The sequence below is a fragment of the Hypomesus transpacificus genome, chromosome 3, assembly GCF_021917145.1.
Source record: "Hypomesus transpacificus isolate Combined female chromosome 3, fHypTra1, whole genome shotgun sequence".
In the NCBI taxonomy this organism is placed as follows: Eukaryota; Metazoa; Chordata; class Actinopteri; order Osmeriformes; family Osmeridae; genus Hypomesus; species Hypomesus transpacificus.
This window is the reverse complement of record NC_061062.1, coordinates 1355984-1370165: the sequence shown is the minus strand read 5'-3', so window position 1 is coordinate 1370165 and position 14182 is coordinate 1355984. Positions and strand designations below refer to the sequence as shown.

The window sequence follows — 14182 nt, the reverse complement described above, 5'->3', positions numbered from 1 at the left end:
CCTCTCTCCCTCCCCCCCTCCCTCCCTCCCCCCCTCCCTCCCTCCCCCCCCTCCCTCCTGTGATGTGCAGCTACACGCCTGGCTGGCTCCTCTTCCATGACAGACTGTTACTTCCTGGAGCGGAAACGCATTTGATTGTTAACATCTGGGCCATTACAATTGCAAACTAGGGCTCTGTACATCAATCAGGAAGTGATTTCAAAACAAAGAGACCATCCTCCAATCAATCTATTGGGAAGCGGGGGCATTACATGCTCCTGTAATCCTGGCTAATTAGCGGGATAATGGGAATGAGATTTATGAATGTGCCGAGGAGAGTTGAGGTGTGAGGACATACTCTGATTAGCAGGGAGGCAGGCTGGAGCCAAGACCAGCAGGGTGGGCTGCTTGGTGAGGTTTTAGGGTTTTATTTTGATCAACTTCTGACCACACTCTCTCTCCTACCCTATAAATATATATTTATATATTTTTTCAAGTAACTTTCTCCCTCTCTCCCTTTCTCCCCCCCCCTCTCTCTCCCCCTCTCTCTCTCCCTCTCTCTCTCTCTCCCCCTCTTTCTCTCTCTCTCTCTCCCCCTCTTTCTCTCTCTCTCTCCCCCTCTTTCTCTCTCTCCCCCCCCCCCCTCTCTCTCTCTCTCTCCCTCCCTCTCTCTCCCTTCCTCCCTTTCTCCTCCCCCTCTCTCCCTCTCTCTCTCTCTCCCCCTCTTTTTCCCTCTCTCTTCCCTCTCTCTCTCCCCCTCTTTCTCCCTCTCTCTTCTCTCTCTCTCCCTTTCTCCCCCCCCTCTCTCTCTCACAGGGCCATGGGCCTCCCTCTCTCTCTCACAGGGCCATGGGCCTCCCTCCCTCTCTCTCTCACAGGGCCATGGGCCTCCCTCCCTCTCTCTCACAGGGTCATGGGCTTCCCTCCCTCTCTCTCTCACAGGGCCATGGGCCTCCCTCTCTCTCTCACAGGGCCATGGGCCTCCCTCTCTCACAGGGCCAATGGCCCCCCCTCTCTCTCTCACAGGGCCATGGGCCTCTCTCTCTCACAGGGCCAATGGCCCCCCCTCTCTCTCTCACAGGGCCATGGGCCTCCCTCTCTCACAGGGCCATGGGCCTCCCTCTCTCACAGGGCCATGGGCCTCCCTCTCTCACAGGGCCAATGGCCCCCCCTCTCTCTCTCACAGGGCCAATGGCCCCCCCTCTCTCTCTCACAGGGCCATGGGCCTCCCTCTCTCTCTCACAGGGCCATGGGCCTCCCTCTCTCTCTCACAGGGCCATGGGCCTCCCTCTCTCTCTCACAGGGCCATGGGCCCCCCTCTCTCTCTCACAGGGCCATGGGCCCCCCTCTCCCTCTCACACAGGGCCATGGGCCCCCCTCTCTCTCTCACAGGGCCATGGGCCCCCCTCTCTCTCTCACAGGGCCATGGGCCCCCCTCTCCCTCTCACACAGGGCCATGGGCCCCCCTCTCTCTCTCACAGGGCCATGGGCCCCCCTCTCTCTCTTACAGGGCCATGGGCCCCCCTCTCCCTCTCACACAGGGCCATGGGCCCCCCTCTCTCTCATAGGGCCATGGGCCTCTCCATGGGCCTCTCTCTCAGGGTCAGGGCTGGGGACTCTCTCTGTTTCTGTCTCCCAGAAGATTTGCAGCGTCTAAAGTCAACACTGACACAGCCGAGATGCAACACATTGATGAGCCTTTCATGTGTGTCTTTTCTTCCTCTCTCAGTATGGTGGAGTATATCTCTCTGACTTCTTGATCTCTCCTGGGAGACTGAAATGCCTGCTTTCACAAGCCCTCGGGGGGTGTGTGAGGGGGGAGAGTCGAGGCGGGAGAGAGAGAATCACTGAGTCTCTGTGGTAAAGAGTGAAGGGGCGTGCGAGTTGTGTGTGTGTGTTTCCACGACAGGACAATCAGTGTGTGAAGGAGTGTGTACGTTAGATGTGTCAGGGTGCGTGTGTGTTAAGTGTGTGTGCGTCCCTGAGGCGTGTGCCCCCTGTTTCCACCTCGGGGCCCCAGTTCTGACCTTGCCTGGTGACTGGGGACATCGCCCCTGACAACGGCACATTCTGATAAAACCATTCCTTTCCATTCAGCATCCCTTTAATGTCAGCCCTGAAATATGAAGTCATTAGGCGATATTAAAACAGTGCTGACAAACTAATTAACAGAACACATTATACGGGATGGGCTCGATTAATCCGCTTTAATTGCTCTTTTAAATGGGGGCTCCAATTAAAATTAATAAAGATTTACCGGTGATCACACGAAACTACGTCGAGGAGAGGCTGTCTGAAGGGCAGCCTAAAGTCAGTGTCCTCCATTCTCAAGTTCCTGTCCCCTGCTGCCCCTCACCTCCCAGGCAGAGAGCCCCTCACCTCCCAGGCAGAGAGCCCCTCACCTCCCAGGCAGAGAGCCCCTCACCTCCCAGGCAGAGAGCCCCTCACCTCCCAGGCAGAGAGCCCCTCACGGAGGAGAAAAGGAGGATTAAGCAGGAGAACCGCCCCAGTGCCTCCACCTTTCCCCCTCAGTCTCCAGCTCTCCTGGGTTTGATCACAGCACCATCACCTGGAACTCTGCTCACAGTGTCTTCTCTCAGAACGATATTCCTCCCTATACAAAGCTGTTGATGTCGTTTTCTCTGCATGGCACTGTTTACAGTTGGGTCATTTTTGTGAGGCATCGTGTACAACACGATTGTTAAATATGTTTTAAAGAGATCTTTATGGTTTACCATACTGTAGAATAAATACAGAGAAATGTTCTGTTTTCCAAACCAGTTTGCTCTGTTGAAAGGAGCCAGTGACTACAACCTGTTTATGGATTTAAACAATCTGACTGTGATAAAACATGCAATCCAAAACCACAAACAATATTTTGTAAGCAAAATGATCAACCTATAATGAGATATTTTGTTGGTTTTCTACAATTTTTTTCTACAGCCATTGAGAGGAGTCTGATAATGGCCGGGTTTCCCAGATTCGTTAAGAAGCTCTTAATGCTTAGAGCTTCTTAGGAGCGTTTTAAGAACGCTCTAGAACGCTCTTAGAATGCTCTTAAGAAGCTTCTTGCTTCTTACCGAATCTGGGAAACCCGGCCAATGACGTTAGAACACAGCTGTGTTTCCTCAAACGGCCACTAGGTGGCACCGCTTCTCTTGCTTTGCTGTAGCTTACTCGTCTCTTTTTGCAGTGAGACATTAATTGACGTGGAACATTAAACATGTGAAAAACGAATGTCAAATTCTACAATTGTTTTGTTGAACTCAGTGGCAATTTTAGACCCTTTTTAGGGATGCTCAAGCACCCCTACATTTTATCTCAGAACCCCTAAAAATTATAATAATAAAAAAAAATATATATTGTTTAATATCATTTAATGCTGGTATTTCATGAAGAAAGACAACCTTCGTTTTTTCATTCATTCATATTTTGCATAATAATACATGAATGTATTAATTGATATCCAGTGAAATTAGGGATTTATATTAGCAAGGGGGTTTAGCACTTTAGCAAGGCACTGTATTCATGTCACATTCTCATTGGGGGTAGAGGTCTGATCCCTGGTTGAACTTATAAATAACCCAATCATTTTATTGACAGGCATGTATGTGTCAGCCAATATTTCATGTTGGCTGAAACTCTCCGTTTCTCTGAACACAACCATGTGGGCCTCCAGCACATGAGGTGAACTGGTCTCCAGGACTGGTCTCTATGGGTACAGGTCTCTGGGAACAAGGTCGTTTCTATGGGTAAAATCTATCATTAATAATGTATTCATTTAGCAGATGCTATTTATCCAAAGCAATGCACAGAGATTTGAAACTGTAACCACTTGATAAACGGAAATGCTCTAACCACTGAGCTTCTGCAATAAGTATTCTCTAGGCTCCATCTCTGTAGGTGTTATGAGTAGTTATATGGGTAGTCATGCTAGCACATGCCTTACACCCATGGCCATGATTACAGACAAACAAATGTATACCACAATACATAAAAGCTTAGTCTTTCATATCTGGCTCTGGCATTGCTCTCAGGGATGCACCTACCTAAACGTTTAAATAACTATTTCTATTTGGCTTGCCTGTGAGAGTTCCTCTTCAGAGAAACCACAGAAGAAGAACTGTGAAGGCTCGACACGTTTGAGACGACTGTCTTTGTTTTCCTTCATCATGTCAGATGCTACATTTACAGGAAGACGCTTTTATCCAAAGCGACTTCCAAGAGACAGCTTTACAAAAAGTGCATAGGTCAATGATCATAAACAACGAGATAGCCCCAAAAACATTGCGGGTAGCCATAACGTGAAGCAAACATTGTGAAAAGCAAATAAGTAGAACCAGAAGAGCATGTAGTTAAACAACATGATCCTCAGAAGTTCCAGAGGGTACCTGGAGGTAAGCAAGCAACAGTAATATAATATAATTCACAGTGAGTAGGCCTACAAGCAGTTACATCAGTTACAACTAATCAACAAGTGCAACATGTCCCTCAATAAGTGACACTGTGTTCCTGGAGGAAATAAAGTAACATCTCATTACCAAGTCTTGTACTGGAAATGTCATAACAAATTAATTGGAATAAAGCACTTAGGTTCAACCAGTGACATTTTAATTGAGTTGAACATTTTAATCAATTACGGAAGAAGATTGATCTAATTGAAAATAAATGTATTAAATGATTACAAAGGTTTGCATTGTCCAGTCCTTCTCGCAAAGCCAATCAAACTTGTGTTTTAATTTCTTTAATGTTATCATTTCCAATGTAATTGGTACTTGGGTGCCTAACAGGTTTTCCAATTAAATGTTTGTTCTATGCTGTGCCAAAACAGTTCATCACATGACCACCAAACGTTCTACTTTGATGAAGTGCTTCTTGTCAGTTGATTTTTTTTTTCCCATTTAGTTTCTAAGATGTAAAAGCTCTTGAATGAAAAGCTGAACTTTGTCACTCCTTCTGTGTTTTAATTTAGACGTTCCAGGATTTTGTTCAACCAACATTTCTATTTATGTGTGTGTGCGTGTGTGTGTGTGTGCGTGCGTGTTGTGTGTGTGCGTGTTGTGTGTGTGCGTGTTGTGTGTGTGTGTGTTGTGTGACCGGAGGGGGGCCAGGAGGGCAGTGACAGACGCGTGTGTGAAGTGATCACCACACTGAGCGGGTGCCTGGAAGAAAGAGTCAATGGGTTTGTGGAATTTTGCTTTGGTCGCACTATTCTGATATGAGGTCACATTGGGCATTAGTCAGTAGGAGGGAATGCATTGTGTCTGTTTTTAAGACGTGGCAGTTGTTCGCATCCGCGCGAGCTGCAACAATGAATGCTGGCCTTAGAAAGTCGACTTGAATTGGCTTCATTGAACAACATGAGCAGCACAGTTTGTATGGGCCGGATTAGAGGAGTCTTAGTGACACACAATTTAAACAAAATGTTTTTGATGGAGAGTCGCTAACATGTCATAGAAAACACATTTATTTGAAACTGTGAAATATCTCTAGTGAGTAACATTCATGTTATTCCTATTTTAAACACACAACACTAAGATTATAAGAGTTAAGTGCAGTTTTATTCTATACTGTATATTAACCACTCAAAAATACAGAGTTTGTGGCATGTTCACAGTAAACACGAGACAAATATCTTGATTGTATGCTTGTAATTAATGACAAAATATGTTATAACTTTCTGTAAAATTACTGTCTGTAACATAATCTTAAAACATGGTATGGTGTCTTCAAATGTACAGTTCTAGTTTTATTATACACTAACTGTATTTGATCCAACAAAAAAGAAGCAGAGTGAATTCCCAGAGAGTTGATTCTATAATTGTTTCTGAATTAGAGGATGTAAAACCACAAAACATACCCAAGATAAATCAAAAGACCATTTCAAAAATGTACAAAACGTTTTCCACATTCTCAATTTATGTCTTTGCCATGACCATCAAGTTCCACAAACTGTCAGATATCACTGATCCATACGTAACCAACATGCTATACAATATATTTTGTATACACCTAAACATCTTTAAAAAATGAAAAAAGAATGCATGTAATACTGAAAATCGGTTTAAAGACAACATAACCTATTTAATTAAGCAAAAAGGTAGCTTAAAAATAACATTTTAGTAGATCATTCCTTGACTGACGTGGTAATGTTTTATTTACAACACTAAAATCTCTCTCGCTTTTAGATTTGTTGGCAAAATGTTGTCTTTATCTGTCCAAAGTCCTATAGGCAGGTGGATGATTTGAATTCGTCAGGAACATCACTGTCCAGTTTGCAGATAACCTTGTATATGGCCTTCTTCCACGACGGGTCTGAATCTTTGGATGTTGAGATGGCATTGTAAAACTCGTGTAGGGTTATTTCAGCAACCTCAAGGAACCTATCCGGAACCTGCTTAAAGAAAACATAAATCAAAGTTTTACATCACAGTGACGTTTTTTGGAAAGCGTCCTAGCTTTTCCTAACCCTCATCGCCTTCAAATAGTTTTTGCTCAACTCGTAACACACTACATCAAACAAACCATCTGGTCGTCAAATAGTAGATTCCAGCCCTGATGATGTGAGAGGTTAGGGCCCTCCCAGGAATCCCACCAGCAACCATGAGACAAAGCCTGGATACAAGGATGCTGGGACGAGGCTCTCTCTCTCTCCCCCTCTTTCCCTCTCTTTCTTTCTCTGCCCCTCTCTCTCCCTCTCTCTCCCTCTCTCCTTTCTCTGCCCCTCTCTCTCCCTCTCTCTCCCTCTCTCTCCTTTCTCTCTCTGAACGACTGCTGCTGTTATTTCCCATAGACCAGCTCGTACAGTTGTTGGCATAACTTATTTTTCTTTCCCCTCATCTCCCGACACAAAGCATCCCTGGGAGAGGAATGTCTTGGTCCCAAGGTAAAGACAACGGCTGCCCCTTTCCCACCAGCCTCCCTTCTCCCTCGGAATTCACAGCATCTTTCTCAGCATTCCGCATCAGTAGCAATCTGAGCCCCAGTCAAGCGCACTGCTCCTCTAATCCCCAGTTGTTTTAGTGGGATTCTGTGGCTTCCTCTTCCCACAGTTTGATAAAGCATCGCCCTGGAGTTTAGATAAGGGCTGCCCAGCCCGCCACAGGTGCTGTAGCGTGTGGGTCAGGGGAGGGCCACGGGCGTCTGGACCCCAGCTCTGTAGGTGCGTGGGGAGGGCGCCAGCAGAGCCAACCACAGCTGCTGTCAGAGCTGTGACAGTCAACAACGCTCGATACATCTTTAAATAACTGAAGAGGAAAAATAATCTCCTTTTGTAAAGTAAAGATGCCGTTAAAGGCCCAGTTTTAAGACATTTTATGCTGTTAAACATCATAGTTGGAAGCTTTGGTGTGCTATACTACATCATCCGTTGGACCAGGGGCAGGTCGAACATGCCCCCCCCCCTCCACACACAGCTTTTACTAAGAAAACCATATTTAACTGCCGCAACGGCCGTTATTAAAAAGCTGAGCCGTGGGAGAGAGACCAGGCTGGTCAGGTGGTCTTCACGTACCTGGAAGTCATTGGCTTTGTTGTAGTGCATGTTGAGGGCGCGGAACAGCTCCGAGTCCCGGCTGACCGACATGTCCTTGACGTCGTTGACCCCGTCTACGACGCCCTGACGAGCAAACTTCTCCATCTGGATGTAGTAGAATTCTCTGAAATTGCTGAACCACTTGATGAGCTGGGATGTGATGCAGCGGTTGAACTGGAGAGAAGCGGAGGAGATGAGACCATTATCCAGTCATGCATGTTTCCACCGACTTAATCATCAAGTGATAAAGGAAAGAACTGTACACTCAAACTGTGTTTAATGAATTTTTCCAAGCAAATATGATTATTTTAGGTTATGAATGTTTTGATTCAACTGTGTCTTAAATTCCTCAGGTTTAAATTAATTACAATTTATGTATTTTCCTGAAAGATCTGAATCGACCTTTCTGGGGGTATCAACACCTCAGCCATATGGATCGCAATGCTCCATCACTTCATTCGACAGTAATTGCTCAGATCTTTTCCCATCAACTTATACAGAAAGAAAAAAAACATCTGTCATAGCTGTGTGTTTCTAAACTCAGTCTTGACATCCACCCTGTTGTTCTATCTCTTCACCCAGAAGAAAAGACCCAAGGGCTGGGCAGGCATCAAAGACGTTTCCCCCCTCCACTGGGCTGGGTGAGAAAGCAGGCGCTGCGTGGACAGAAGGAAGATTCCCTCTCACTGCCTCGGCCTGACGGGATGGAACCAGACACCAGGATTAGAGCTCCTTTTGTTCCCTGCCACTTCCCACCACAGGGGTGTGGGCAAGGAGAAGACCCGGCCTGGTTGCAGCCTCGCCCCCGACCTCGGGGCAGGGCCAGGGTGGAGGCTAGGGAGGCCAGGGTGGAGGCTAGGGAGGAGCCCCAAGACCCAGTTCCAGTGGCCTGAGGAGAAGCTGGGTGTGCAGAATAAGAGACTAGGTCATGTACCCTGACAGACAGGAAGCTGTCAGGACCAGCACTGCTAGCAGCTTGCAGGCTGGCGGTTGCTGCAGTCCAACCGGTATAAAACCTCGCCTGGGTTTGAGCACAATAGCACTGCCTCTCCTACGGCCTTTTGTCACTCCATTTGCTGACTGGAGTGGCTTTTTAAAGAGAGAATGAGCCCCTGTCTCTCTCCACCCCAGGACATGCTCCTGGCTTTTCTGCTTTGTTGCTGTAAACCCTCCCTTGCTTTGTTCTTCCTCCAGCGCACTGCTGGTTCCACCCCTGCCACCCCATCCACAGGCACAGGTAGACAGAGTCGTGACCTCCGACCTGCAGCCCTTACACAGGCTCCACATCCCTCCTGCTCTGGGAAGGACGGAGATGGCTCACCTTGACGTCTGGGAAGAAGGTTTTCAGGACGTTGGAGCTGGGATAGCGGGTGTAGAAGAACATGAGCTTGGCCTTCTTCAGATGATTGGGAGTGAGACCCTCCTGGATGTGTCAACGTTAAGGCAGTTAGAAGCGTCTGCTGTGACACACTTCACAAATCAGTTCACGAAACGTTAATAGACTGCTAGGGTTGTGTTGCCTCTAACTCCAGTTTTGATTGGATTAGACGGACGAACAGCTCTCAAGTAACAAGAGAGAGTCAATTATGACCCTAACATGCGCTTATTGGCAAAACAGCGGTGTGAATTAGATTACGGATTTCAATTAGGAAGGGGCCCTTTTAGTGTCTTCTCCTCCAGGAGGGGAGAGGATAGCTTTGATAAGACTTTTCGTAAATAGATTTTTACCATCTTTTTGAGAACACTAGGCTATTTTTACTAATCGACCTCATGGCAAAATATATTATATTTAAAGTACATTCTTTGTTAGCCGTATCAAGGTATCTCCTTTACTTACTATTTTTTTTTTTCTTTCTCTCGCCTTTTCGCCTTCATAACCACACGCCTTAGGTAATTTCTTATCAAGCCACAGCACGCCATACATTTATTAGGGAATTCTACCTTTGAAATAAGGAAGTTGGAATGAAATATTTATGTGAAATATTTCAAAGAGAAGTGGATCTCTTTGCACTGCAAATCTAGAGTGCATCCATAGAGAGCGTATTCTGCTCTGAGCCAAACAACCAAGACCTAATAGCTACCCAACAATGAGCACTTAGGACAATGTTTAGGACCTTCCTTATCATGGACGTAAGATGAGTCACTCTGAAAAAAACACACTTCTTTGTCATCTTACTACAGTAACAAAAACTACAACTAGCAATTCCAAGTCTTCAAATAAAACAAAGCTTTAGAGAAAAAAACAATTTCTTCCTGGGTTGTTTTTGTTTCAATTTCAGTGGAAGTTATTTTAAATTGTTACTTATGGTAAATTTGTCAAAAACAGATGGTATACTTTGATGGAGGCATCCATCCTATGTAAGACAGGAGCTCAAGTGTTGTGGTTTGAAGGCACTTGTGGTGTTCACTGGCACTCAGACGTGACCTCTTAGATGCACCCCCATCACTCAGATGATAGAGGAATATATTCTGCACCTTTTCAAGTCTAAAAAAACACTGCTTCCTGAAAAGAAACTGATGCTTTCACTGCCTTTGAAAATTGGCTTTTGTTCCTGACAATTCTTATCAAAGCCTTGTATTCCTTTTTATTTGTCTTTTTCTGGACTTAAAGTCATTACTCTGCTCAGATTAAAGAAGATGCTGTAATTTTCTTGGGGGTTAGAGAGATCAAAGAAAAAATTCTCCTTGAAGTCGCTTTTATTGCATCTGCTCATACTGCAATGAACTCGACCAGTCATTGTTTAACTGGGAATGCAAGCTTACTGCTGGTTTGTAGACTTAAATACTACAGTAAAAATACCTGTTATGTTGCTATTCATTTTCTATGGTAAATATTGTAAAACCTAGGTAACTCTCTTGGTAGCCTACTATATTTCCTCTATATATCCATAAAGTTGTATCCCAGTTTTACAGGTCGAAAAGAATAACTGTTGCACACACACACACAGACACACGCACAGAGACACAGACACACACACACACACACAGACCCTGTGTGTAGTCAAGGATATATTGAGAGCCAGGTAGGAGTTCCTCTCGGCCATGCTTTGCAGGTCTCCACATTCCATCTTGACGTGAGGGAGACACAGGCTGTCCCCAGGCCCCAGGGCCGAGGGCCGAGGGTGGTGGGCAAGGTGGCTGGAGGTCACCTTAGACCTCATGGCCATGCTGTCCCAGGCAAGGTCCACCGAGTCTGGGGATGTTCTGTCCAGAGGCGGGGGCATGCAGTGGAGGCCTCCGAAGTTAGAGTGAGGCCCGAATTTAAGGAGGTGCTCCAGGATGTGGCTGTCGTGCAGGGGTGTGCTGTAACTGAACTGGAACGGAGCCTGGTGCAGGGGGTAGGGTCTCTTCACCACCTGGCCGGCCGAGCCAAGCTGGGTCAGGGTGGGCTTGCGGACCACCAGGGAGAGAGCCTCCGTCTGGTCTTGGGGGCTGTGGGTTGCGGGGCTCTCGTAGTAATCCAGAGACCTGGGTTTGATGACGTCATCAACGTGGGACTGCTCCTGGACACACGCCGCCTGGTTCTTCTTCTCTGGGTCCAGGGCGAGCAGCTCCGGACTGGGGCACAGGCGCTGCGGAGGAGACAGACTGACTCCTGCAGAGCTCAGCTTCTTGAACACCAGGTCGACACTCTCGGACACAGCCTTGGACAGCTCCTGCTTCAAGGTTTCCTGAAGGCTCCTGTCGACCCTGCGGTGACCTCCCTCAGCCTTCCCCCTGTCCCCATCTTCGCCGGTCACCGGGTCATTTTGCTTCTCATAATCGTCCTCGTAGCCGCCCTCCTTGTCCTCGTCCGGGCCGTGGTGTCCCAGGGTGCTGCCAGAGGGCACCTCCTCCCCTGTCTCCTTGCGCTCCGCGTCCTCCTGGTTGTAGACCTGTAGGAACTTCTCCTGCAGCTGACGGAGCAGCGTCTGCATGCTCTGCAACTGCTCCTTCAGCTTGTGGCACTCTTCATCCTTGCTGCTGCCTCTGCTGACTTGGGCTGCCTCGTTGACGCAGTGCTCCTGATGCTGGGGCAGCCGCTGTTTGCGTTTGTTCTCCCGGTAGGCCTCCCTGGCCTCCGAGTCCGGCCTCCCGTTGTCCCCGTGGAGCCGGCTGTTGGGGGACCCGGACATCCCTCTGATGATGCTCTCCACGCGGGCGCGTTTGGCCTTGAGGTGATCACTGAGCGGTCGCTCTCCCTCCGGGCTGGCCCCCGTGGAGAGCTGCCCCCCCGGGGAAGCAGATTCGGCCGTGCTGTCCTTGGAGGAGACGCTGCTCTGGTCCTCCTGGCAGGAGTCAGCCATGGTGGAACTGGACACCGCGGACGGCGGGAGGTAGAAATGGCTGTCGTCCATGGTCCTCTTGTTCTGGATGGTCTTGCGCAGGAACTGAGAGATCAAGGAGCTGTTGGAGTAGGTGGTCATGGGCTCCTCATACGTGTTCCTGCGGAAGCAGGGGATCATGAGGTCGGGTTTGTGGTCCTCTGAGCAGCCGTCGCTGGGGGTTTGCATGTTGTGGTCAGACAGGCTGAGGTTCATGCTGCTGGGTGCTACTTGTGACGCCTCGTGGGGATGACAGGGAGAGAGCAGACCACAGAGTTCTCCTCAGATCTGAGGCCCTGGAAACAGAACAGAGGCTCCGTGAGGCTTTGGTACATCACAGTCTCAATCATTTTTACAGTTCTCTGTCTTACGTCACATGTTTTGCCTCAATGGATTCCACCTATTGATGCTTGAATATAGACTGTGCTCTCAAAGAAAATAATTGTGTTTTCTTAAAAATTATTACGCTGCTTCACTGAAGAAACTATAAACCTTTCTAATTTTAAGAAGAGTTCTTCCGTCGGCAAATTGTGAAATGACATATTGATAGTATTAAATGTCAAAGGATCATTATAAGAAGACCTGCATCCACCATAATATCAAGATCTTGAGGCAAAAAATAAATAAATTAAACAGCACTTGTGTCTCCTTTCATCAATCTGACTGATAAAATGAAAAACAATTCTTAACTCATGAAAGGTATTTTAAATCCGTTTTTGAACGGCTTGAGAAATTGCAAAGATAATTCATGCAAGTATTGATATGAGAATTATTGTCTTCTTAAGTAACTTTACACTGTTCATGTTCAATAGGTTATGTTTTTCAACTAGGGTGGAAAGTAAGTAATGACAGAATACATAGCCATTAGTTATACATAAGAAAACCTACACCAATCCTGATTGTGTTATTTGTTTTCATTGCGGTTCTATACGTTTTTGCCTTGCCTTGGTTACTAAAAGTAATTTGTTATTTGTTATGTGTATTATTATTATTTTAATACATAAACAATAAACAAATAAAATAGCCTACTTTAGATAGCATTCAGTCTTTTTGATGATACATTGTAAATACCATTAATCAATGTACAATCCAATATACAATTGTATCTTCAATCTAAAATGCATTAATTAATATATAGAAGGAGTTACCAAAAAGATAGGCCTAAAACATGTGTATAGCGCTTACAATATGTAATCTTATTTTACTGTGCAATAAAGTTGGCTCAGTAATATATTTAGTTAATAAACTCACAGCCCAAAAACTGCCACAGTCAAATGGACCATCTAACCTCAGTATATACATGTAATAACAACATATTATCTAACCTCAGTATATACATGTAATAACAACATATCATCTAACCTCAGTATATACATGTAATACCAACAGAAATACAGGCTTGGGAAGTATAAATAATATTCCACACGGGAATACTATTTTACACTTGCAACAGAATTGATCTATAGTCTATCATTTACGGAAAATTGTGTAATATAGACTGAAGTATCCATTGCAGTGACTGGTGGACAGGTAAGATTATAGAATAAATAAAATTACTGGATGTGTTATTTCACTCTTCAATCAAATAAAGATGTTGTTGATTTCGTAACTGAACTATAATAATGCATTAATACAGCCAAACTAATAATAATGACCAAGATTTGTTTCAAGATTATCAACAACTCATGGCATTTAAAGTCCAAATACAAAACTAGAAGAGCTTCAGACGTGAAGACGCAGCCTGACGCGCCTAAACAGTTTTACTATTTATTGACCAATACACAAAAAGTTTTTCCCCATTTTCAGAAAACACAAACATTAAACTTCAAAAATATTGTTTTTTTCATGCTTGTTATGTGCTACCCAATCGTGAGAGCATACCCCGAAATGATTGTGTGCTTGAAATGTGAATCTTTGAAAAACTTTCACAAACACTTGCTGTGATAAATTACACAAAACATAGTATTGTAATTATTTTCATTATATAATCTAAACAATTCTAATTTGTCACTACTAGCGCGTGTGTCAAAGTATAGTAACAGCATGCGCCTTACCTGTTGCGTTGAGGACAGTGGAGTTGCTGCACCAAGAGGCAGGGATGAGGTGATGAGAGAGAGACACTGTCATAGCAAACCGGAATATAGGCGTGGCTTCTAAATATAAATGGGAGTTGTTGAGACACAACTGGACACGTGGAAATCCCGTAGAATACAAGGGAAAAATCTCTTGACCACCCGATTTGTCTGGCTACTAGAGATTTGTTTAGTCTGTGATGTCAACACAGTTTAGCATTAGGGCTGTTGGCCGTAGCAGTATGTATTATTTTCTTATTTTATCGAAACACTTTATTGGAGTGTAGGCCTAT

General features: G+C 45.6%; 1 protein-coding gene across 1 annotated transcript; it reads right to left on the bottom strand.

Moving 5' to 3' along the window:
* Nucleotides 1-5741: 5741 nt before the first annotated feature.
* Nucleotides 5742-14137, bottom strand: prox2 (prospero homeobox 2). The gene is made up of 5 exons (XM_047048481.1): nucleotides 13872-14137; nucleotides 10527-12113; nucleotides 8835-8944; nucleotides 7493-7687; nucleotides 5742-6373 (listed from the first exon to the last, which is right to left on the bottom strand). The coding sequence occupies exons 2-5, from the start codon at nucleotides 12031-12033 to the stop codon at nucleotides 6206-6208; spliced, it is 1980 nt and encodes a 659-aa protein (XP_046904437.1). The 5' UTR covers nucleotides 12034-12113; nucleotides 13872-14137; the 3' UTR covers nucleotides 5742-6205.
* Nucleotides 14138-14182: the final 45 nt, after the last annotated feature.

What these genes read in the sequence shown, in the direction of transcription:
- prox2 (XM_047048481.1), bottom strand. Translation starts at nt 12,033, where the DNA reads ATGAACCTCAGCCTGTCTGACCACAACATGCAAACCCCCAGCGACGGC. An exon ending in GAACTCCTACCTGGCTCTCA is followed by an intron (nt 8,945 to 10,526) that starts ATATATCCTTGA and finishes CTTAACGTTGAC; the next exon opens with ACATCCAGGAGGGTCTCACT. An exon ending in ACAAAGCCAATGACTTCCAG is followed by an intron (nt 6,374 to 7,492) that starts GTACGTGAAGAC and finishes TTCTTTAAGCAG; the next exon opens with GTTCCGGATAGGTTCCTTGA.